The sequence below is a fragment of the Microtus ochrogaster genome, unplaced genomic scaffold (genome assembly GCF_000317375.1).
Source record: "Microtus ochrogaster isolate Prairie Vole_2 unplaced genomic scaffold, MicOch1.0 UNK40, whole genome shotgun sequence".
NCBI lineage: Eukaryota > Metazoa > Chordata > Mammalia > Rodentia > Cricetidae > Microtus > Microtus ochrogaster.
Genome location: NW_004949138.1, coordinates 17238 through 32881, shown reverse-complemented (window position 1 = coordinate 32881; position 15644 = coordinate 17238). Strand labels below are relative to the sequence as shown.

At 45.6% G+C, this 15644-nt stretch overlaps 1 protein-coding gene across 4 annotated transcripts in view; it reads left to right on the top strand.

Annotated features, from left to right (window-relative positions):
- Tbc1d5 (TBC1 domain family member 5) overlaps positions 1-13786 on the top strand; it is a 449388-nt gene extending 435602 nt beyond the window's left edge. For all 4 annotated transcript variants that reach the window (XM_026790055.1, XM_013354327.2, XM_026790054.1 and 1 more), the window contains 3 exons: positions 7078-7157; positions 8510-8653; positions 11306-13786. In XM_026790055.1, coding sequence (XP_026645856.1) covers positions 7078-7157; positions 8510-8653; positions 11306-11596 — 515 coding nt within the window. In that variant the 3' untranslated portion in view covers positions 11597-13786. The remainder of the gene's footprint in view (positions 1-7077; positions 7158-8509; positions 8654-11305) is intronic.
- The last annotated feature ends 1858 nt before the right edge of the window (positions 13787-15644 follow it).

Sequence of the window (15644 nt, the reverse complement as noted above, 5' to 3'; positions counted from 1 at the left end):
AAGAAAAACTATAACTATTTAGTCTTCAACTCCTTCAGTGACCTGGACAGGAGATATTACCTGAGTAAGCAGGAAATGCAAACAAAAATGACAGAAACAGCCGGCTGCCTGGACAGCCACCCAAAGTTCCTCTGCAATGTTGGGAAATCCATATCCTTCAGGCCTAGATTATTCAACATACTTTTCTGTGAAGCAGGGTTTTGAAAGGATTGTCCTGGCTTTGTGTTGGCGATGTTTGACAGTCACTCTTTTGTATCCTGTTTGTCCAATTTGGGCAGCATACTATCAGCAGTTGAGGCAAGAGTCCAACTTTCTTGCCCAGTGGCTTACTTTTTCCACAAAGAAAGTAAACTCCATGTAGAGTGCCCATCGTCTTCTCCAAAGTAGATTGGTGCTGCCAGAAACAGACCTCTGCAAATTTTCTCTACTAACCCCAGAACTATGGGTATGGCCTCCAGGGGATAGCTTCCCCCCACCTCTGGAGGCCAGCTTTTGCCCTCCCCCTCACTGCATCCATGTTTCCTCTGATGATCCTGCACCCATTGCCCAAGCTTCCTTTGCTGGCTCTGATGACCCAGTGGGTGCTGAGAAACCTGGCCCTCCTCCTTGCAGTCCAGTATCTTATCAAACCACCCAGCTCCCCAAAGATCTGCCTTAAAATACACAGTCATAAATGCAAAAGTAGCCTTTGGGATTCCCTCCCAAAGACTTTGAGAACAGTTCTCAACTTACTGCAGTTAGCTCTTGTTGAGTGAATCCATGTAGATTCGTTGGTTTGTTTAACTGAGAGCTAACAACATTGTTCTCTAATTATATCTATTGCTCCAACTTGCTTTCTTGTTTTGGAGTAAGACTTTGGATTAGCAAAGGACTACAGTCAATTTTCTCAGTAACTTTGTTGTTTGATGTTATGTTGTGGAAAAGTACTTGCCAGCATGGCTTTCTGAAAATTCAAGTAAACCATCAGATTCTAAGCTGTCTTTGCCTTGTTCCTTTTTGAAAGTTCTTCTTTAAAAAAATTTTCCCTTTCATGTGCATTGCTGTTTTGCCTGCATGTATGTCTGTATGAGGGTGTAGGATTCCCTAGAACTGGAGTTACAGACAGTTGTGAGCTGCCATATGGATGCTGGAAATTGAACCTTGGTCCTTTGAAAGAGTAGCCAGTGCTCTTACCTTCTGAGCCATCTCTCCAGCCCTAAAAATACTTTTAGACATGTTTAGAATAACAGTGTTTTAAAATACAAGTTTCATGGGTGTTTTCTGTGTTTTTTCATTACTCAGGAAGTGTTGTTTTTCTTTTCCTGTAGCATCAAGCCTTACTCCCAGAACTACAAAGAGCCCTGAGCCAGGAATCTCAGACATTATATCATGCTAGGTACACTTTTATGTGATAATGTCAAAGTATACATGTGCATAAGATGTAGCAAATGTGTCACTAGTACTAGGGAATGACTGGTGAGCTATCATTGTAAAGTGGATTGAAAAATTGCTCAAAGAGAAGGGATGGTTTATTGTCTAGTTCTATGTCAACTTGACGTCAGCTAGAGTCATCTGACAGGAAGGAACCTCAATTTAGAAAATACCTCCATAAAATTGGGCTGTAGGGAAACCTGTAGGACATTTTCTAAATTAAAAATTGATGTGGGAGTCCCCAGCCCATTGTGGATGACCACCCCTGGGCTGGTCATCATGGATTTTCTATGAGAAAGCAGGCTGAGCAGACCATGAAGAACAAGCCAGTAAGCAGCACTTCTCCGTGGCCTCTGCATCAGCTCCTGCCTCCGGGCTCCTGCCTTGTTGAGTTTCTGTCCCAATTTCCTTTGATGATGAACTGTGATATGGCAGTGGAAGCAAATTAAACATTTTCTTCCTCAAGCTGATTTTGGTCATGGTGTTTCATCACAGGACTAGAAGCCATAACTAAGATTTGTATAGAATTGTAGACAGAGCTCTCAGGACAGGAATACAGGAATGCTGTTCTACTGCTGGGCACTTCTGCAAACAAGAAGGATTCATTGATTCTGGTGACTTTAGAGTCCCAGCATAGATTCTACCAATGCAACTAGGGTCTGAGACAATATTGTTGAAAGAATAAAAATGTTGTTGTTTTTATCTAAGTTGTTCTATTTACTAAGAAAGACTCGGGTCAGATGTTGGGGTGAAAACCTGCTAGATCAGAGAAGCTGAGACACAACCAGCTGACCTTCCTTTTCTGCTGGAGACCCAGCAAGAGAGCATCTTCCCATCCTTTCCAAACCAGAAAACGGCCATGACTCTCTAAGTCTCGCCCTCCTCCTTGCTGTGCACCTGTCTGTCCTATTCCTTCTCCTCCGTGTTCTCTATGGCTAGTTCTTGTCAACTACTCTCTGGCACTGCCTACTGACCCAAGGGTAAATTATTAGCACAGTCTCAGAGTTTCACAGTGCGACCAAATATCCCATAACAGAATGCAATATTTTACTTTGTTCTGTTTTAATACTTGTTTTAGTTATTTAAGAATTATATCAATGTGTTTTTATCATATTTACCATCTCTCTCATGACTCTTCCCAGATCTACCCCCTCTTCCTTACTCACCCAACTTTGTGTCCTTTTTTTTCCCATAAAGACCAGTTTGTGTGGTTCAAATATTCTTCGATGTGTGTAGGCTTCTACTAGACCTACCAAAAGATACACTCTTAGAGAAAACTATTTCTCCTTCTCCTTGCAGGCAACAACTGCCAGTATCTACACTTAGTGGTGGGGCTTTGTGCCCAAGTCCCGCTTCCATGCTGAGATTTAGTCTGACTTGATCTTGCACAAGTCTTTTATGTGTTCTGTTGCAGCTGCTATTAGTTCATATATGCAGTAGCCTTCTGTATGTAGAGGATTTTGTGCCCCTCTAGTCACCTACCACCTCTGACACACACACACACACACACACACACACACACACACACACACACATCCGTAACCCTTTAGAGAAAAGCATTCACAGTCTCTTCTCTGTGGCTTGCCCAATTGTGGGTCTCTTTATTAATCACCGTCTACTACAAATAGAAGATTCTCCAATGAGGGTTGAGAGATGCATTCATCTATTGGTAAAGAACAAGTTATTAGGATTCCTATTTTCTGGTTCAATCAGCTAGTCAGTGTCTGTTTATTGATGAGTTAAAATCATTCTCTTGTTTTTTTTTTTTTTTTAGAAAAAAATGTCTAGTCCTTTCTCTTCCTTGTTTTTGTAGTTTTCAGTTAGACAACTTTTATAAAGATTTATTTATTTTTATTTTATATGTGTGACTGTTTCGCTTGTTTTCGCATCTCTGCACCAGGTGTGTGCATGGTACCCACAAATGGCAGAAAAAAGATGTCCATCTCCCAGGAACTAGAGTTACTAGTTGTGACCAGCCATGCTAGGAACTGAATCCATCTCCTCTTCAAGAACAGCCACCTCTACCTTAAGCCGTCACTGCAGCCCCAACTAGACCTCTCTTGACTTAGCTTTCCAGGGTTACTTGTTCCTTGTATGTTTAACCTTCTTTTCAGACATATACATTCCTTCCAGTAGCTTGTATAGAGGTAGATTAGTAGTCATAAATTAAATCTGTTTTATTATATAAAATTTCCTTTGTGCTTATATTATAGAAGATTGGTAGTTTTATTACATGTAATATTCTAATAGGAATCTGTAGTCTTTCATAATTTGTAAAACTTTCAGTCCATTCTCTTCTGGTTTTCAATGTCGCTGATTAAAAATCTGCTATAATTCTGATAGACTTGCCTTTGTATATTAGTTAGTTGATCTTAATCTCTTGCTGTTTTCAATATCCTTTCTCTGTTTTGTTCATTAGTGTTTGAACTATTACGTGACACAGGGAGTTTCTTTTCTGGCCTCTGTGTTTAGTTTTCTATAAGCTTCTTGGAGCTTGATAGACATCTCTGCTTAGATTAGGGAAGCTTCCTGTTGATCTTGTTGACCAGGTTCTCTTCTCCCTCTGCCATAACTGTTATTCATGGGTTTGGCATGTTTTTATATAAAGTTCCACAGTTCCTGCGTGTTTTCTCTTCTGTTTGTTTGTTGCTGTTGTTGGTTTTTGTTTTGTCTTGACATTTTTCTTAGACCAAGTGAGCCAATTATTCTGCCTTCGAGACCAGATATTCTCTGTCCCACTTGATCCAGTCTGTTGGTGAGGCTTCCTTAAGATTTTTTTTGTTTGATTTTTGAATTTTTGGAGTTTTATTTCATTTTGACTTGACTTCAGAGATTCTATTTCTTTATTAGATTCTACTTTCATGTCTTGAATTGTTTTCATTATTTCATTAAATGTGTTTTTGTGGTCTTCGTTCTAGCATTAATTCAGAGTGTCTTTGAGTTCTTCATTATGTTTATTATTGCTATTCCAAATTCATTGTCTTGTGAATCATCTAAGTTGCTTTTCTCAGGGCACATCACTATGGGGATACTCATTTTTGTTACAGTCTTCTTTTGGGGGAAATGCTTAGAACTCCTCTTTAGGCATGGGTTTCTGGTGGAGTTGACAGTTCAAGTCTAGAATCCCTGCATGAAGAGGAGAGGCCAAGAGGTGGTGGAAGATGTTGTTGGTTGTTTTGTTTTCTTTTTTTTTTTCTTCGAGACAGGGTTTCTCCGTGGCTTTAGAACCTGTCCTGGAACTAGCTCTGTAGACCAGGCTGGTCTCGAACTCACAGATATCCACCTGCCTCTGCCTCCCAAGTGCTGGGATTAAAGGCGTGCGCCACCATTTTGTTGTTGTTGTTGTTGTTGTTGTTGTTGTTGTTGTTGTTTTTAACTCTTTTACTCTTTGATTCTTTGGAGGACCTGTCACCAAACTCACAAATAACTTCATATGGAGACTTATTATTATAGCCTTAGCTTGGCTTGGTTTTGGCCAGCTTTTCTTAACTTATCCTGACTACCTTTTGCCTCTGGGCTTTTATATCTCTCTATTTCTATATTCATTTCTCTACTTCTTACTCCATGCTTGCTGTATAACTGGGTGGCTGGTTCCTCAAGTCCTCCTCTCTTCTTTCTTTCACTGAGTCCTTCTTCCCAGATTTCTCCTATGTTTATTTCCTCTGCCTGCCAGCCCCATCTATCCTTTCTCCTGTCTAGCTATTGGCCGTTCAGCTCTTTATTAGACCTATCAGGTGTTTTAGACAGGCAAAGTAACAAAGCTTCGCAGAGTTAAACAAATGCAACATAAAAGAATGTAGCATGTCTTTGCATCACTAAACAAATGTTCCACAGCATAAATGAATGTAACATATCTTTAACTGATATTCTACAACAGGAAGACTCACAGAACATGTGTTTGGTCCTCTGACAAGATAGAGGGGTTAATGAAGTTTCAGATACACAACTTGTGAGCCTTTTTGGAGAGGGTTAGTACTCAGGTCTTAGGAATGGGTGGAGTTGGGAGTGTGACTCTGTTGTCTTGATAGAGAAGAAGCCAAGTATGGGCAGCAGGGAAGGTGGAGTTTGCATGGCACCGGTTCATTGGTGAAAGGAGTTTAGATTCCCTGCCTAAAGGTGGGACAGGATAAGGGTGCTGAGCAGGGGTGGATGGGGTTATCAGCATGAGTTAAGCCTTCCTACCTAAAAATGCAGTACCAGAAAGAGCTTAAGGCAGACATGAAGCATGTGTCACTAGGGCAGGTCATGAGAATGAGTGGAATACTGTTACGGGGTCTGGTACCCCTCCTAGAGAGGGTGAGTCCACAGGTTGCAGGGATGAGTGGAATTAGTGGTATGGGCCTAGTGTCTGCCTAGAGAAGGGGTCAAGTATGGATAGCAGGGATGGATAAAATAGAGAGCAGGATAGGCTTGGTGGTGGAGTCTGAACTGCCTGTCTAGGAGTGGGGGCTAAGGACTTTTAGTGTGGGCTAGACAGGGTTGGTGGTGTGAGGAAATACCAGAAGAGGCACAAGAGAGGCACACATGAGACATGTATTCTTTGGGCAGGTGTCAATATAATATAATATAATGTTTCAAGAATTAGAGGTTAGCAGACACAGAAAGACAAATATCATATGTACTCACTCATAAGTGGATTTAGACATAAAGCAAAGAAAACCAGCCTACAGTTCACAATCCAAGAGAACATAGACAACACAGAGGACCCTAAGAGAGACATGCATAATCTAATCTATATGGGAAGTAGAAAAAGCTAAGATCTCCTGAGTAAATTGGGAGCATGGGAACCATGGAAAAGGGTTGAAGGGAAGGAGGGGGGAAGGAAGGGGAGCAGAGAAAAATGTATAGCTCAATAAAAATCAAAAAAAGAAATTTAAAAAGATAAAAAGAATTAGAAGTTGGATACTTTCTAAGGCCATTGTAATCAGAGAACTTAAAAGGTACAAGAACTGTGGAACCTATTTAAAGTGAGCCTCAGACCTGGTTTGCCTAGCAGTACCTTGTGTAAAATGTTTTCATTGTGTCTTCCTACCCCACAGTACATAGCAGTGTGATATATCAGTGGGTGCTGAGTATCAGTGATGGTCAGGACTGGTTTGGCTGATCCCTTAGGTCAGTACTGAAGGAAACACCTATGGTCCCTAGAGAACAGAAACCTTCTCCTTTAGAGACACGGGTTGAAGCAAGATGGCTCCATGGGCATTGGCATCTGAGGTCTCAGTGCCATGAGATTTCCTTCTTACTATTAATATTCTACTGAATTGGCAGCATGATTTATCCTTACAAGTCAACAGAGACAACGTATTTATTTATTTTAGTCATGTAGGAGGACCTGATCTTTAGAAGGAAGCAGGTTAAGTACCATTGATCTGTAAGGTTGTGAAGAAAGCTTAAGGAAAAACTTTTCCTCCTATAAATGGGACAAGGGCTCCAGATCTGGTCAAACCCCAAGTCAGCGTCAGCGAGAGATTCCCAGTGTCTCATGGAAGCACAACACCACCTGCCATTACCAGCACACTCAGGAGTGCAGGGGTAAGCCTGCAGGTAGGGTCTGCTTGTCGGGCACAGTGTGCAGAGCAGCCTTAGTGGGTGACCTCTAAAGTTGTGTGGCAGTATGTAAGTTGTACACAGCGCATTTGTTATAAAATGTCATTTTTCTATTTTCAGTTAATATTCAAGATGTGGTATTACAAGAGAATTTGGAAAAAGAAGATCAAATTCTGGTTTCCTTGGCAGGTTTAAAACAGGTATGTGTGCTACTCTGATACTACGTGTGTGTTCCACAGTTCAGCCCTGTGCCTGCTCTGGGAGGATTACCTTACAATGTATAGGACCATCTAAGAGCCATTGTTCTCTGTCACTGATATGTCTGCGCCTCTCATGCTCCTTACTCCTGAGGGCTCTATCTCATTGGCTTGTAGTTCTCCATTCCCCTATCACCTGCCCCCTGCTTCCTCTTCCTACAAGACCCATTGTGTTTGCACCTTACCTCAACATCAGGTTTGATCATTTGTCTACAAATCCATGGATGCTGTTGGAAGCACAGACCATAATCACTGCTTTCAAGTGGGCCCTCAAGAACCCAGTTTACCTGACCCTGGCGGGTCTCAGCAGGATGCAGTGTCAGTGAAAAGGAGCATGCTACTATCTGAACAGGCAGTGGGAGTGGAACCACTACCTGGCTGGGAAACAGTACCTGTTTCTTAACATGATCAGACTTTAACCCGCCATTACTAAGTCCATAAATTTGAAATAGTTGGATTTTTACCAGTGGTTCATTTTTTTATAGTACAATGATAACAATCATCCTGCAATGTTCTCCATCCATGGGGTATATCTCAAGACCTTTCATGCATGCCTAACATCACAGGTTTGGCTGCATCATGAATATACTGTATTTTCCCTGCACACACTGACCTAAACTAAGGTTTAGCTATTAGACATGGTGAGGGATTAATAACAGCAACTAAGAATAGAGCTACTATAACAACACAGTCTACTAAGGCTTGTGTCTATTCTCTCTTCAATGATCTAAAAGATGAAGTAGGGTAAGGGGAATGGGGTACTGTGTGAAGTAGGAGGGTGTGTACTGTGTGAAGTAGGGGGGTGTGTACTGTGCTGTAACACGTGGCTACTGTATGAAGTAGGGGGTGTGTACTGTACTGTAACACGTGGCTACTGTGTGAAGTAGGGGGTGTGTACTATGCTGTAACACGTGGCTACTGTGTGAAGTAGGGGGGTGTGTACTATGCTGTAACACGTGGCTACTGTATGAAGTACTGTGATGCAGCACAGTTGTGATGAGCAGGACAGCAGAGTACATGGCAATGGGTGATCTGGACGAAGGGTTGATTCCCATCCTAGCGCTTCTGCACGTTCTTACTAGAGAAGGTGAAAGATTTCAGCATACTGCTTAGACAAGCAGACAGCCTAAAACTGAGGACCTGTTCTTTCTCGAAGTTCAGTGACTAGTGGTAACTAGAACTACAAAGTAAGGAATTACTATAGGAAAGTCTGCTTCAAATGCATGTGATACTTAGCTACATTTAGCTATAAACTCATTTATCTTTTTATTATTTTCTTTCCCCTTTGAAAATAGATCAAAGACATTCTGAAAGGTTCCCTGCGCTTCAACCAGAGCCAACTGGAGGCTGAGGGGAATGAGCAGATTACCATCGCGGATGATCACTACTGCTCCAGCGGCCAGGACCAGAGCCACCAAGTTCCTAGGGCCACCAAGCAGGTACAGGAATTTTGATGAATACTGAGGAGAATGGCTTTCACGAAGTTAACCTAGGTTCTCCAGAGTTAGGAAAAAGGCCAGTCCTATCAAAGCTCTTCAGGCTACTGGATATGAAGTTGAGCTGAGAGATAATCCAGCCTGAACCCTAAGCACCGTCAAGCTCTCTAGAGCTAGAGGGGACGCTGTTCCTAGTGGTAACGATACTAATGTCTCTGAGAGCTGCACAGCGCTTGCTCTGTAAGCCTGAGCCTCCGGCCACTCTGGGATACCATGAGGAATTTATGGGCTTCCAGCTGTCTCTCTAATCCTCTAGCACTGGAAGGACTCTGTAAACTGTCTCAACGCTGCCTGCAGTGAATTCCTCCTGATGAGATCCCATTTTGTCAAAATCATTCCCCTAACTTCTTGAGGAAGAACTTCTCATTAGTGAATAGCTGCTAAGACATGGGTCAGCAAGTGTCCTCTGTGAAAGGCAGAGAACATCCTACTGAATTTACTGCTGTTGCTGTTTGTTTGGGTTTTTTTTTTTTAACAACTCCTTAAACCCATGGAGCACTCTGAGGTTGAGGCCGTAGCTCCCATTTTTCCTGTCAGATGCCAGCACCCTCAGGGTCATTCCAACAGGGTGTTCTGGCTAAAGCAATCTTAGGACTTTCTTGTGCAAAGCCTGACTTGTGCCCCTGTGCTAAACCTGTAGCTCCTCCAGTGCCTCACTGTGCATTGGTAACCAACAAAAAAGTTGTTGATGCCCAAGTTATATTTAATTTTTAAATTTTATTACTTATTTATTTTGTAACATGCATATGAAGACCAAAAGCCTTATAGAGCTGGTCCTCTCCTACTGTGTGATCCAAGCAATCAAATTCAGACTTGCTGGTGGGCACCTTTGCCCACTGAGCCATCCTGATGACTCCCTGCAACCTGTATTCTAAAGTTTTAATGATTTTGTCCGATTGCTTGAGACAGGGCTTCACTATATAGCATAGGCTAGCCACAAACACAAGGTCATTCTGCCTCAGACTTGCAAGGTCTGGGATGGTAGGTGTGTGCTAGGCTCTGGTGTCCCAGTGATTTCTCTGAAAAGTCAGCTTAGGAAGTTCATCCTTAAGAGAGGAACCAGAGAAAAATTCCTGCATTGAAATGGGAATTGCTTTTCGGTTTTCTGGGTCTTCCTCCAGATGGCAGCGCTCTAGTTGACCTGCACAGTTGTTGGAAAGGGCCACAGAGCTGTGAGTGCATGACCCCATAAATTAGCACCTTCATTTGATAAGTCTCTCCAAATTTAATTTAATTTCCCTTCCCTACACAGATATAGGTAAACTTTGGTGCACATAGACTCACCAACTACTTCAGGTCTGATGTAAGTTAGTGTGTTTCCAGGGAGTGTTCATGGCACTGCTGGCCCTTATGGAGCAACACCGTGAGCTCAGTGCCATGAGCCCTGGGAGCCTGGCATTCATCCTTCCTGAGAAGGAATTGCTCTAGAAACGTGGCACTCGGGAACAGGTGGCTGGAACATTTGAACCCACTTCACAGGTTAGAGACTCCAGAAATGCCCCATTTCTCCTTTCCTGCCACCCCTTTTATGTTGCACTCTCTCCTAGACAGAGAGCCTTGTTAGCGGTCAGCACACAACGCATGGCCCAACCTTGAGTAGGCAAACACTTGCATCCATAGCTGCATCTGAGATCAGCCCAGGCTTGCACTAAGGAGCCCCGTGCCCTGTCTTTGTCTTCTGCAAGAAGACACTAACAGGAGTCAGACTTGTTCTCTGGCCGCCCTTTAAGGGAGCTGTCTCTGTCTCAGGGCAGAGGATGCAGGTGCAGTCAGTGGGCAGTACATGCTGAGGTAAGGTGTTTCCTCACCTGGTACTAGACAGTCTTGGCAAGATTACAGCTTTGTTTGCTAACTTTACCTTTTCCATACCAGGCCTCACTATATAGCCCAAGCCACTTTCCAAGTGCTCGGATTAAAAGTATGACCCAACACACCCAGCTAACCCCAGACTTTTACGTGTGTCCATAGATATTAGTGTCTGTTGGCTAAAACGATAAAAATCCACTGAAAATTTTTTGTAAAGGGGAAAATAATTGTGGACTAAATCATTGCTATGTGTTTTTCCACTGAACTTTACTTTCTTGATTTTCCTGGTTATTTTTCTTGATTTACTATTTATTGCTGGTACCTACCAGTACCACCATTGCTCCAGGAGACCCACAAATGTGCACCCAAGATTAGATAGCTGAGAGACAATAAAACACTCCAGACGTGGTATCTCACATTCCAAAACAGCTTCTTGAGCCTGCATGTGCCGCTTCACCCTGTCTCATTGATGTCAAATATAAGATTACAAGGGGCTCAGGGGAGGCTGGTATCAGAGTAGCATCTATGGCTCCTGGGCCTGGCCTCCTACGGTATGGACGCTGCATTTCCTTGCAGCTTTTCAAACAGTAGCTTGACTTCCATCTCCTGGGTGGCAAGTGTTTGCTTTCAGAGGGCTGGCAAGGCAGTGCTGCTCTCACCAGCAGACTAGGCTCTTCCTAAATGAGGTACAGGGTGAGCTAACCCCTCATGGCCACCTTGCTCACTGGCCTTTGTACAGGGTTGCCATGCCTGCTGTCACCATCCTTTCCCTCTGGTTTTACTTCACAGACCCCTTCAGAGACGCCGGGCTGCACAGGTGGAGGGACCCCCGATGACTTCATTCTGGTTAACAAAGAAGATGAGGGGCGCAGTGCCAGGGGGGCGTTCTCAGGCCAGTCTCAGCCTCTTCTCGCCCTCAGAAGCACATCTGGGAGGAGCAGAGCAGCCTGCTCCCCACTGGTATTCTCAGACCCCTTGATGGGCCCAGCCTCAGCCTCCTCCAGCAACCCCAGCTCCAGCCCTGATGACGACAGCAGCAAAGACTCTGGCTTTACCATCGTCAGCCCCCTGGACATCTGAACACAGGGACCCGACTAGTGGAGACCCTGCTGCTGAACTAACTTTTTTTTCCCAGCATGCATTTTGGCACTGGCACAAGCCATCCTTTAACAAGAGGTTTCCACTTTTCGTGCCCTATGTTCACCAGAAGTGCAGGTAGAGCTTTCCACCTGACCCCGTGCCCCTTGCTCTGAGCTAGGGCGAAGTCAGGCACCCAGCTCTGTGCCCACTGTCAGACAGACCACAGTCGTACCACCGTCTTCCATCCTCCTCCCCAGCAGCTCTTTGGGCTGCACCTAGCAGGAGGAGCTGCTTTCAGGACTTCTTGTTAGCAAGGCTTCCGCGATCTGGCAGCCAGCCTCCCTGCTGCCTTCAGAAGCCCTGCTGCACTCAGCGTGAACTGGAGAAGCAGGGGCTCAGATTAGGACTCAGATTCTGGTTTGATTAGAGTACATTTCCAGGCCCTGTGCTGAATAAACTTCAGCCTCCACTGTTCTCCCTGAACCACATTTCACCTTCTAGAATCTCCACATGAAGCATGAGGCGCTGTAAACTACGGTGGCCTCTTACAATGAGCAACATAAACGGAAACCACATTTCCACCACCAAGAGCCAAACCCCCACTGGGAATTAGCTTTGGAGTCCCTTCTGTGGGAGCAGGCTTCCCAAAAAACATTCCAGGTGCCAGAAGAGTACAGGGCCCCTACTCAGCCCGCCCCCACTCTGACACTCAGCTGTAAAGTCATCCGGGTACTGCTTCAAGGATGGTTCTGCATGCCCTGTGCCCCTGCCTGGGCTGCCACAGGTGTGCCACCTCCTCTGCTGGCAGAGTCAGAGCTGTGCCGGGCACTCTTTCCTGCAAGGAGACGGGCTTTCTGTGCCCAAGCTGGCACTCCACTGGGGACAGTGGGGACTGTTGGCAGATGTAGCACCTGCTACACTTGCCTTGTGTCCCTCTCCGCAGAGGGCAGCAGCCTCTGGGCAGTGTCCCCCTCCTTCCCAGCACTGCCTTTCTCTGCAGACAAGTACAGTGATGTGTGATGCTCCTCCATCTTGGAAACAGGGACACTAAAGTCCTCCCCTATGAGGACTTCTTAGCTGTACTAGATGGCAGGGCTCGGCCGGTGCCCGATGAGCTCTGCCCCTGCCTCGGCCTCTAAGGAGGCTAGTTCCATGTCCCATGAAGACATAAGAACCAGGGCCACCACATGGTGGGCATCCATCCTCCGAGGGAAGGTTGCCATCAGCCACTTCACAGAGGCATCCGTACCCTTATACCTAAGGAAGTATTTACTCACCCCTCCAGGCCTGGTCCAGTGCTGGCCATGTCTGTCCCAGCTGAGACACTGTCCCCAACATTCTCTTGGCTTTGAGAAGAAGGGTCATAGCTGAGTGTTATTGTCTATCCATGGAGCCAAGAAGGTGACAGGTGATTCCCTGCCGTTTGAATGGGCATTTCACAGTCTTTAACCTACCTGCCCTGCCCGTGCCCCATCCTGTGCTGTGTGAGTGCCCCGTGAGAGCTCCTGGGTTCACACGGAGATGTTTCTGTGGTCCCCAGTTAGCCCGCTTTTCTGCTTGGAGAGTGCTGTGTTTACTAGGTGACTTCACTCTTCCTGTTGAACATTGCTTCCCTTTCTGTCCCCGACATTGCTAGTGCAGATTGTGTTCCTCCCCTGTGCGTTATCAGGTACTCTGTCTAACTGCACATTTTAAAACCCTGGATATTGAACTTTTTTCTTTAGCCACATGGTAATCATCTGTTCTGATCGCTCACATTTTGATTGTAGCAGCTAAATACACACACACACATATATATATATATATATATATATATATATATATATATATACGCCAAGCTTAGATTACTCCCCATTGTCATTTACTTTTTGAAACATGCCTCTGTTTCACGCAATCCTCTCTGATCAGATTGGAATTGTGAGATAAAACATTCCTGTGTGCTCCAGAGGGTCACAGACTTGCCTTGTCTTACAGGTTTGCTGTGGCCGTGGGGTCTTCCTGGTTTATTTCCTCAAAGATGACCTGCTGTTCTGCGCTAACTGCAGCTTGAAAAGAAAAGAAATGACCACAGTGCCAAATAAGTATAGCTCTAGAGCATAGCCTCTCCCTGGGACTTGCCTCCTCCCATGTGTAGGGATGGCTATGCTGGACGAGAATGTAGGAGCTGCCTTTAGTGGCAGGAGAGCTAAAGAAATGCAAAGAATCCCCTAGCCATAGCTGCCAGTGTTGGTGCAGGTTGCTGTTTTTGTAACAGCTCTCCCAGTGGCCACTCAAGGACAAAGTGGGGAGTACCTATGGCCCTGTGTCAGCCAGTTCTATCTTTCCCCGGGACACAGTCTTGGCCTCTGCCTTTATCCAGAGTAGGAGCTACTAGGACATGGGAGCCTGGAGAAGAGGCTGTATACACAGAGAGCTGTCAAGCCAGGCCTCTTCACTGATCAGATGCCTTCCTCCATGCTAGGCAAATCCTTTTTCTGGTAAGAAATAACAAGTTCATATACCCAATCTCAGGACCATATTGGGGTAGAAGTTGTAGTTCTGTTCATGAGGCTCCATTATCTGCTTAACGATGTCCTCATGAACCTCGGTGCTGGAACTCAGGCTAATGTAGGAAACGACTCCTCCTTTGGGAGAGTGACCCCATTCTTCCAAGAACCTAGCTCTGAGGTCATTCAAGCACAGAAGCGCCTGGCCAGGTGTGGCTGGTGCTGTCCATGGCTTGGCCTCACCTGCTTTTCCTTCCTTTGTAACATGGGCAACCTTCACAGCCTCCTGAGACTGCTTCCTTACCTGCACAATACCACCAATGCTGTCTAACCTTGTCAGCCTAGCGAGGTTAAGACATTGGAAGAACAGGTGTGAAGTGAGTGGCAGAGGCATTGGGAAGGATTGTGGTTCCGGAAGTGCCACTCCCATTGACAGTGTGGGCTACAGAGGCCTTCTGATGTGGGGTCCCCCCCATGGCAGTCTCCTGCAGCAGAGGGTTGGCCACAGGGTAGGAATGGGGAGGTCAGAGCACTTTACATCTTAAATGACACATAGGGAGGACAGAGTGGGGGGCACCTGTAGTTTAGATGAAGCCCAGGAGCCAGCAAGTGAGCAGTCAGTTAGCATGTGCCTGATCAGGCAGCTTCAGGGTCCCAGGCAGCCAGTGATGAAAGCATGGCCCAGGAGCCACAAGCCCTCATAGGCACAGGACCTTTGGGGCCTTCTCCAGACCAGTAATAGCCACACGTGTGCCAGAAGTGCCTCACCCCTGTCTCCAACTGTCCTTCTACCTAGTTCAGCTCTACCTGAGGACTTCACTTAGAGGCTCTGGTGTTTGAGCCCCACTTCTACCTTGGGAACACCCTAGGCCAGTACTGGCTGTTTCCCTTTGGGTTGGGCTTGTTTTGCTGGTTCCTTCCCATTGAGCCTCCTCCTGCAACTCCATTCTTCCTGTTTCCAAACTAAAGGCTGAGCCTGGTTTAAAGGGAGGAAGATACTCCTAGGTAAAGCTATCAGGAGCCTCCGGGCATGGCTAGGTAAAGCTATCGGGCAGCCCTGGGGCAAGGCAGGGCTGCCCCTGCTCAGGACACAGGAACCAGCCAAAGCCAGGGCAGCCCCTCTTTGTGTGAGTTTTGGAATCCAGGTCTACGCATTTGCCAGCTGGTCCTTATGGAGTTGCTTCTAGCACTCCAAAGTGGACACTTTGACTGGAAGCCAGCCTCTGAACTCTAAACACATCTGTTGTAAGACAGATGTGGGAAGAGGCAACATTTCTACTCGGGAAGGGGGGCTCCCAGGCAGGGGGCTTCCTCTACATCTGCTCACTTTTGTCTCCAGAGATACAGCTGGATTATCTCAAAGATGGAGCCTGCCTGTGTGCTAAAGACACAACAGCTTCTTAAATTCCAGAAAGGGCAGGAGGGCCATGCCTGCATTAGGAGAAGCTCCCATAGGTGAAGGGAGCCCAGATGAAGGCCTCCATCCAGTCTGGGAGGAGAGTCTGTGGTGAGTGGTGGGCACACCTTCCTGCTCAGGAAATACTAGGCACTAGTTGCATGGC